The sequence below is a fragment of the Aptenodytes forsteri genome, unplaced genomic scaffold (genome assembly GCF_000699145.1).
Source record: "Aptenodytes forsteri isolate BGI_AS27 unplaced genomic scaffold, ASM69914v1 Scaffold209, whole genome shotgun sequence".
Lineage (NCBI taxonomy): Eukaryota > Metazoa > Chordata > Aves > Sphenisciformes > Spheniscidae > Aptenodytes > Aptenodytes forsteri.
The window spans coordinates 4,265,959-4,274,630 of NW_008795034.1; the positions used below are offsets into that span (position 1 = coordinate 4,265,959).

At 54.1% G+C, this 8,672-nt stretch overlaps 1 protein-coding gene across 1 annotated transcript in view; it reads left to right on the top strand.

Annotated features, from left to right (window-relative positions):
- Nucleotides 1–5,415: 5,415 nt before the first annotated feature.
- The window catches only part of ATP2A3 (ATPase sarcoplasmic/endoplasmic reticulum Ca2+ transporting 3), a 33,664-nt gene continuing 30,407 nt past the window's right edge, over nucleotides 5,416–8,672 (top strand). Inside the window, exons 1-2 of the mRNA XM_019471300.1 lie at nucleotides 5,416–5,420; nucleotides 5,648–5,856. Coding sequence (XP_019326845.1) covers nucleotides 5,416–5,420; nucleotides 5,648–5,856 — 214 coding nt within the window. The remainder of the gene's footprint in view (nucleotides 5,421–5,647; nucleotides 5,857–8,672) is intronic.

Here is an 8,672-nt window from a genome sequence, read left to right on the forward strand (position 1 = left end):
CACCCATCAGCAGCCAAAACTGGGAGGGGGGTGTCACTCCTGAGCCCTCCCTGGGTGCAGGACCTTGCAGTCCTTGGCCAAACCTTGCCCGCGGCAGGGCCAGCACATCCATTACTGCACGGGTGAGGAAGCAGGAGTGATGCCCTTGGTGGGTTTGTGCATTGCCCAGCGGCCGTGGGACCCTTCGGTGCATGCGGCGTGCGAAGGTAACGGTCATCCCGTGGGGACATGGGAGTCTCAGGGAGACCGTGGCGGGTGTTTGGGAGCCCTTGGGGTTTTTTCAGGTTGTGCGGGTGACTGGGCTCGGGTTTGGCTGGGAGCAGTGTGGATGGAGGCTCTGGACCCACCAGGCTGGATTCGGGAGGACAGCTTGGACCAGCTGAGCATCGGCTTTGGACTTCTTTCCTAGAGCATTGCAGGCTGTAAAGTACAACTGATTAACAGGAAACGTGGTCTGAAAGTTATAGTCCCCAGCAGGTCCGTACTGGGTTTCTGGCAGGGTGTTTTACAGGTTGGTTGGACCTCTGTGTCCTGGATTTGGAGAGGGCAGCTCCTGAGGAGTATTTTTTAGGCAGGCTGAGTGCAGGAATAAATGCTGCCGGAGCTGCTTGCAGCAGGGAAACGATGTTTCCCTGGTGTGGGGAGCGTCCAGTGCTGCTTGTTTGGTGTCAGACTGAGACGTTCAATGACAAGCTTTGTTAATGAGGGAATATGTGCAGGATAAGTTGCATTTTGGGGTACTGAGCGGACTGCTGGGGCATAAGGGAAGGGATTGCTAGCCTGGGCCCAAATCACTAATTAATCTTTTTATTTTTATCATTTTTTACTTTGTTATGCTTGCTGGGCTGTTGATGGAAACCCACAGAGCTCCCTGCAGAAGAAGGTAAGTCACGGGCTGGAGGCGAGGGTGGGTATGTGCCTTGAGTCTGGGTGGGGAGTGCTGGGGCCGAGGCTGCTGGAGGAGGGGTAGTCTTTGGGGTCTTTTAATCTTGGTTTTAATCCCAGGGAAAGCTGGGTTGACAGCAGAGCTTTCCCCTGACGGCAAGGCTACCAGCTGTGAATAGAAACACAGAGGTTTTGGTTTCTGTAGTTAAAAACGGACATAGCAAAACCAAGTCAACGCCAGAAATGAAGGTGTTTAATACTGGAGACAAAAATCCCCCATTGCAGTGCTGGATGTCCTTGTTAGTGCCCATGGCCGACGGGCACTGGAGCAGCTCTGCTGCAAGCGGGGGACAGGGTCCTGTTGGCCTTAGTGGCCTCAGTGGTCTAAACTACCTGTCTGGGTTTTTTTTTGAGCACTGACTGTGCTTGGCTTTGTGTTTTCCCACCAGGAAAGTCCCTCTGGGAGTTGGTGCTGGAGCAGTTTGAAGACCTCCTCGTCCGCATCCTTTTGATGGCAGCTTTTCTGTCATTCGTAAGTACCCCAGGTTTGGGGATGGGCACCTTCCAGGGCACGTACAGACCCGGGTGGCAGCCAGATAGCAAAGGAGCCAGAGGCAGGTGCATGTCGGATGAAGGAGATGTGCCGGCAGTGCAGTGGTTTTCTAGGGCATAGTGACAATATCATTGTATCTACTTAAAAGACGAGACTGTAGGCTTTTTCAGTAATGCTGGTCCACCCAAAAGTGATATCGAACGACTGCCTGGGCTTCTTTCTATTTCCCCAAGACTGTACCAGACAAAGGCAGAAAAGGGCCATGGAAACATTCAGTCCTGGGCACGTTTTGGTGGGATGCCGGGTGGGATGGGTGCTGGCCCTGGGCATCGTGTAGGGTTAGGGTTAGGAGAGAGCAAGCGCAGAGCCGCAGTGAGAGTGGGACTGGGAAGGGGCTGCCAAAGAAAGGCAGGTGAGGGCTGCCCAAAGCTCTCAGTCCTGGGATGCTTTTTCCTGTGATCCATAGTTTTTTGTCATTGTTTGCAGACCCAACCTGAGGTCTGCACAGGTCCTTTGGACGTGTCTCTATCTCATTGCAAGATTTTTATCAACAAAGTTTCCTATGTTTTTAGGTTAGAAGGTACCTTTGCTACTATATATCTTTTAGCTCCCCTCTTAAGTCCGTTATATGTTTTCCCTTCATCGTTTTTCATGCTATCGGCTTTCCTGCCCCCCATACTTGCTGTCATGGCCAGTGTCTGGAGTGAGGTCTGTGCTCAGGCTCTTCACTGAGTTAGGACCCAAACAACCTATTTGCAAGTCCCTTCTCTGATTTTCATTCTTACCGATTGCTTTTCAATGCCATGTTTCATCCAGTAAAACGTGTCTTGTCCCTCACCTTGCATAGATGGTTAAAACAGAAAGGGAAAGTTTTTTTCTTTATTCTTTATCTTTATTTTTTTCCTTGGATATTTTTGAAAGTATTAAGTGTCAGCATGACCAGATCCATGTCAGGATCCGTTGAAACGGAGGACAATGTCTCTGACACATGGAGATGTGCATGTCCATGGTGCACGTGCATTCCTGCTGTAATGGCCAAGCCCTGTATCCTCAGGGAACTGGGAGGTGCTGGGAGCTGGAGGGTCCCGGCACCACCTCCCTGCATGCCCGGAGAGGTTGCCAGGACGTCGCACAGCTTGCTTTTTCTTGGCCAGAGCACTGGGTGATGGGTGATGAGAGGTGAGAGCAGTGCTTCAGGCGCCTGAAGCCGACTCAGAAACTCCACGTATCACCTTCACCTCTGTTGGGGTGCAGGCAGCGGGGCAGGCACCTGCCTAAAGCGTGCACATCCGCGTATGCAGGCAAAGACGGGGCTGGGAGCATTTCCAAACCCCGTGCGTTTGCCCTCCTTGGAGTGAAGTCTCCCTCCCGGAGCCCTTCTGCTGCTGCGCAGAAGCATTCACATTTTCAATTAAAAATGAAAATCCAATCTGTTGCTTGATTATTAATTTTTTTTCCCTGCTTCTGGCTGAGCAGGACTGGCAGCGTTGCGGCTGCCTGCGTGGGAGGTGTCTCCTGCCTGCTGTTCGTTGCCTTCCCGTCCTGCCCACGTGGTTGGGAGGGTTCAGAGATCCTGGGCTGGTGATGCCCAGGCTGGTGATGCTCAGGGCAGGTGTCGGGTACGGCTGGGCACAGTGCGGGGCGTATAGCTTTTCTTTACACCTTTGCTGATGTGTGGGGCAGGGTTAAGGCTCGCTGACAAAATACACCTCCCAGCGCATCACGCAGCAGCAAAACATGACGTTACGTTCGGGTAATGTCAGAGAGCTGCTTAGGGTTGGGTTTTCCTTGTGTTTAGCAGGGCGTGAAGCCCAGCCCAGGCTGCTCCTGCCACTGGAGCTGCCAGTGTGGTGCCTTCAGGGTGTCCCTGGTGCCATCCAGCCTTTACTTCCCCGGATGGTGTTATTGCTTATCTTCAAACATTTCCTTCCTCAGTGGCTTATCTCCTGCAGGGCTCTTCTCCCGCCTTCGCCGGGGGGAGGCTGCATCCCTACACGCCTTTCCCCAGGAGGCACTGTGATTCGCCCCCAGCACCTCCTGCGAGCACAGAGCAGGTTCTCCTCCCCAGGGCATGTAGGCAAAGTCAGCCGGCAGCGGGTGCATCACCAGGCTCGGTGAGCTGGCACCCGTGAGCGCTGCTGACCTCCTCCACGCTTAACAATGCTGAGAGGTGATGTGGGATCAGCTAAACTCAACGTCCATGTGGTTAGCACAGCTTCCTTTATGGGTGGCACTGAATAATTGCAATATGAACCCCTTTGTACTTGCACTCCGTGGTGCCTTGGAAGTGCTCATCGTCAGCGGCACCTTGGTCCCTGATTGCTGATTTGAGCCTTATTTGTGGTGCCCAAGTACTGAGCTTTTAGCTTACTTTTGCCCACAGTTTACCTTGGGAGCAACTCTGCATGAGGAGATGTTTCCCACTTAGCTACTTGAGAAATACTTATTTTTTGAGTAGACTCAGGGTGTTTGGCAGTGGGATGGCAAAGCCAAGTCTCGTGTCCCCTCCTCTCGGATATGACTCGTGGGCAGATAAGGAGGGAGGCTGGTCCCTTGCAAGGTTCAATACCTTCCTGAAACAAGATGCAGTGACCCACTTGCTGGTGAATTTGCAGAGCTGTTGCAATCTGCTTGATGGCTGAATCTGCCGCAGTGGCTCTGCTAATCGGTAAAGCACGCGTGAACCCCTGTGTCAGAGGTTCTTTGTGCCGGTGCCTCTGCCACAGAGCAGCGAGGTGTTGCTATGTTGACACAGCGCAGGTCAACAAGCAGTTAAATGGAGTGAAAATATTTGCGTGCACGTGTGTGTGAGTGTGTGCTTCGTTTGTATCATGGTATGAGGTCTTTGTGGGATGGAGAGGGGGCTCAGGGTGGTAAGAAGCCACGAGGTTAGTTCCTGCTCTGCAGAGCTGCTCTTACTGCATCAATTACTCGTATTGCATAGCTTAACTTCTGCCCAGGAGGGCCTTCTCGGAGGCTGACCGTGCTGCAGACGGCGACCGCAGTGGCTGCCCAGCTGTTGCTGGCAGTGTCTGTTTGAGAAGCGGGCAGTGCTGCCTGGTCTCCCCGCTCATCTGCTCATGACCATGGTCTCCCCCTGGGTGCACTAAACAAAAATAGATGGTTTCCTGGTGCAAATACTCATCCAGACTTTGCGTGGCCGTTTGCTCCAGCCCTGCTCATTTGATGCATTAGGTTATTCCCAGAAGAAGAGTGGAGGCACCTGAGTTAAGCACCGGCAGTGGGATATGGCAAGTTCACGCTTTAAACCAAGCTGTGGTGGGCTGGCCACCACTCTGGGTTGTCTTCTCTCCAGCAAACACCACACGTTGGTTGGCTCTTGTGTTGTCCTTCTTCTGAAAATGGTGGCGCTTGTTGTTTCAACCGCATTGTGGTCCTTCTCTTCTCTTGCCTACCAGATCCTGGCCTGGTTTGAAGAAGGAGAGGAGACCACGACGGCGTTCGTGGAGCCCATCGTCATTATTATGATCCTGATTGCCAATGCCGTGGTGGGTGTGTGGCAGGTAAGTCGCAGCCCCAGCCCGCCTGCCCCGCAGGTCTCTGCTCCACATGGCTGAGACGCTTCATTTGAAGGTCTGGTTGCTTCTTGCTGTTAGAAACTCGTTTCTCAAAAGTTCAATTTTCACGTGGGCCGTGCTGCCCCGTGCCCCAGTGCAGATGCTCAGTCATTGGCTGCCTCTTGGCTTGTTCCTTCAATCTTTCTTTGGCAACTTTTGCAGTTTGGAGTTTAGGATCTTGCACTTACTTGCCATCCAGGCAAACGCTGCTTGTCTCCTGGCCGTGGCTAAATGCATTTTCCAAGGGAAGCTTTTTGCCCTGTCTACCAGAAAGCCATGGTGACTGCTGCCCCTCGCCTTGCTGTATCCCTCCTGGGGGATGAGTAAACGCCTCAGCCAGCGATGCTCCTCCTCTTGTACATATTCGCTTTAAGGCCATTTATTTATCTGCAGCTTGATATGAGGTAGGGTTGCTGGGTGGGGAAAAATACATCTGGGTGGGATATGCTGCTTCCCAAACCAAGAATGAGAAAATCAAGCCCAAAGATCCATGCAGTGCCCAGGACCTGGTGTGATTTAAGCCAGCGGGGACCATTTCAGAGCTGCTGAAGAGGACGTGGCACTTGCCCCATCCATGGTGCAAATGGATGCCAAAGCCAGGGCTGGGGTTTGGGTGCTCCTGTCTTGGCAGAGGGTGGGGAGGGAGCCTGCCAGCACCAGCAACCCCACCGCCAGCAGCTCTGCTCCTCCTCTGCTTGCAGGAGAGAAACGCCGAGAGTGCCATCGAAGCCTTGAAGGAGTATGAGCCCGAGATGGGGAAGGTGATCCGTGCCGACCGCAGCGGGGTGCAGCGGATCCGCGCCCGGGACATTGTCCCCGGGGACATCGTGGAGGTGGCAGGTAGGGTGCCATCACCCAAGGGCATGGGGTGGGATGGGGAGGTGGTGCTGGCCAGGGGGGCTTCGGTGACGGGCACCCCATGGTCCTGGTGGTGGGAGGGCTCTGCCTCAACATCCCGGCACGTCTCCTCTGGAGGCACAGCCACCGAGTCACCTTGTTGTTGTACAGTTGAGATCTTAGTTTCTCTTCTCAAATCCAGAGAGGTGAAATGATTTGGGCCAAGGTTGGGGCTCATCAGCCTGCCGAGGCTTCGCCCTGAGCGTAGAGTAGTAGAGAACAGCAGAAAAGAAAAAAAATAGTGTGTATTTCTGGCGCAGGTTTTGTGTCTCGGGAGGGTTTCCCCGTTTTCTGGAAGAACTGGAAGAACTTTTAATTTTCCGCCAGATTCTCTCTGGAAGCGGCTGTCCCACATGCATCCCCCGGACAAGGCGTGGGTGAAGGGCCGGTGCTGGGTGCCGCTCCGGCGGTGCCAGGCGAATGCCGCCCGGCCAGTGCAGGGGGGTTTCAACGCTGCAGGCAGCGGCGCTGGTCCTCCCTGCGTGGGCAGGCTTCCTTGGTAACTGGGGTTTGTTATTCGGGGAGGGCGAGAGGCAGAGGGGACCGGCTGCAGGGTGCTTTTGCCTCCCCGGTCAGATTGTCCCCCCCAGCCCTTCTGTCGGGGTTTTGCATTCAGCGAAGGATGCCTGGGGGGTTCTCCTGCCTGCCCCACCAGAGCTAAAGAGGATGCATTTCAATTATGCCATTTTGTTTGTTCGTTAAACGATGCCGTAAACCCCCAGAGCCGCAAAACTAATCCTCTCCTTTCCTCCTCGTGGCCCTGCTAGTGGAAACATGCTGCAATCCCTCCCGTGCCCAGCCAGCTCGCTGTTATTTATGTCTTCCAGTTGGGCTTCAGCTGGAAGATGAATGTAAAAATAAGGCAGTGAGGATCAAGCGGAGGAGTGCTGGCCAGATCCTCAGCTGGGTGAGCTGGCGGTGCTCCCAAGCCAGCTCCAGCAATGCACTCCAGCTGCTGATCTGGCCTTTAATTAAATTAATTAATTATTAATTAATTAAATTCTGCCATCTTTCCCCAAATTAAGTGCTTGCTGCCTGTCCATCAGTGGCCGAATATTACTTTTTAATGGCACAATCAGCATCACGCCTGGGAGGGAAAGAGCTGAGCTCTCCTCTGGAGGAGTTTGCAAATTATTAGCAAATTAATTAGCAAATTTAATTTTAATGGGTTTAGGAGGTTATAGCAAGTGGCGAGGATGCCGTCAGGCTGCCTGATAGGAAAGTGCACCAGGAGCAATAGCTTTGAATGTGCAGCGGACATCCAGGTGACATCCTGGGGATGGCAGGGACAGTGCAGGCAGGAGGGACTGGCTTCTGTTTGCATGTGCAAATGCAAGAAATTTGGCAGGAGGGAGCAGAAAACCTGCTACTATAAGACAAGAGGGGAATGATGGTTGCAAGTTGGCAAGCTGTTTAAACCCAGCTGATTTTTGCTCTTTTGTAACAAGGCAATCAAGGTGAGTCCTCGTGCAGGCAGCGGCACAGGGATTAAATTCGGCTGCAGCACCAGCTTTCTGCCTTGCCCAAAAAGCGCGGGCAGGGCATTGCCCAGGGAGCTCCGTCAGGTGCTGCACCACCTGCCCGCTCCTGCTTTGCTCGGGGAGCGTTGCCTCCCGTTTTCCTCTCTTTCCCTTGGCTTTTGGCACGGGGGAGACTTGCAGTGCTTGGGTGATCAGTGCATGTTTAATAGCTGGCTAACGGCAGCTGCCAGGTCGTACGTCTATCCTGCACCGTGCGAGTCTCTTGGGATGCTATCGCACTATCTACCCTTGAGCGGATGGCACTACCCCCATGGCACCAGGGCTCGACGCTGTCTCTAGATGCTGGCAACAGATTTTTCATCTGCAGGTTGAGCTAATGTTTGCAAACCCTCCCCACCTTTTCCAGGGGGGAAGAGGAGCTCTTTGCTCCCTTTAAGGTGCTCCGGCTCCCTCAAGCAGCTGCAAAGTCTGAGGGAAACATTTGGGAGGGTCTGTGAGTCCCCGTGCTTAGTACGCCCCAGTTCAGCCCCCCAAAAATGGGTGTGAATGGGGAGCGGGGCAGGTCTGGCCGGACGGCAGATGTTGCACAACGCATCCAAGAGCCCTCGCGTCTGCAGCTGGAATAAATGGCTGAGCGGTGGAGAGGTGCCAGCCCCCCTCCCGCTGCGCTCGGGGAGAGGTTTTACGAGCCCTGGGAGGAAGCGCTCGTTAAAGTCTGGGATTTGAGATGATCCTTAGCGGCCAAGCCGGCAGTGTTGTGTAACGTGATGTAAGGTGCTGTGAGCCAGGGCTCTCTCTGCCTCAATATTTCCGAAACGCCGGAGCGTGGTTGTGTCCAGCCGATAAGGGAGCGGGAGGAAGAGCTGGGAGGAAGAAACCCAGCGGGAAAAGCAGCTTTAAATGGGTTTTTTAAGGAAGCACATGCGCCTTGGTGGGTGGTGATCAGTGGCTCTCAGTTGATGGGGCTGCTTCCACCCATAACCACCGTGCTGTGCCAGGAGACCCATGGATGGCTGTTTGTCTCGGCCACGAAAGGTCTTCCAGTGTCAACAGCTTCCAGTTGACAGAGCCCTGAAACGGGGTTAATAGTGGCATTGGGAGGCTTGGGCTGCTCCAAAATGGGGATGTTTTGGGGGTTTTGCAGGGAGGAGGGGAGACGGGGATGTGGTGGGACAGGTGATGCGGGGCAGCAGGCAGGGCCACGCCAGGATTTGGCTGGAGGGCAGAGAGTGTGATGCTTCGCTCGCTGGAGGGATGCGGGTGCTCTCTGCTCTCTGC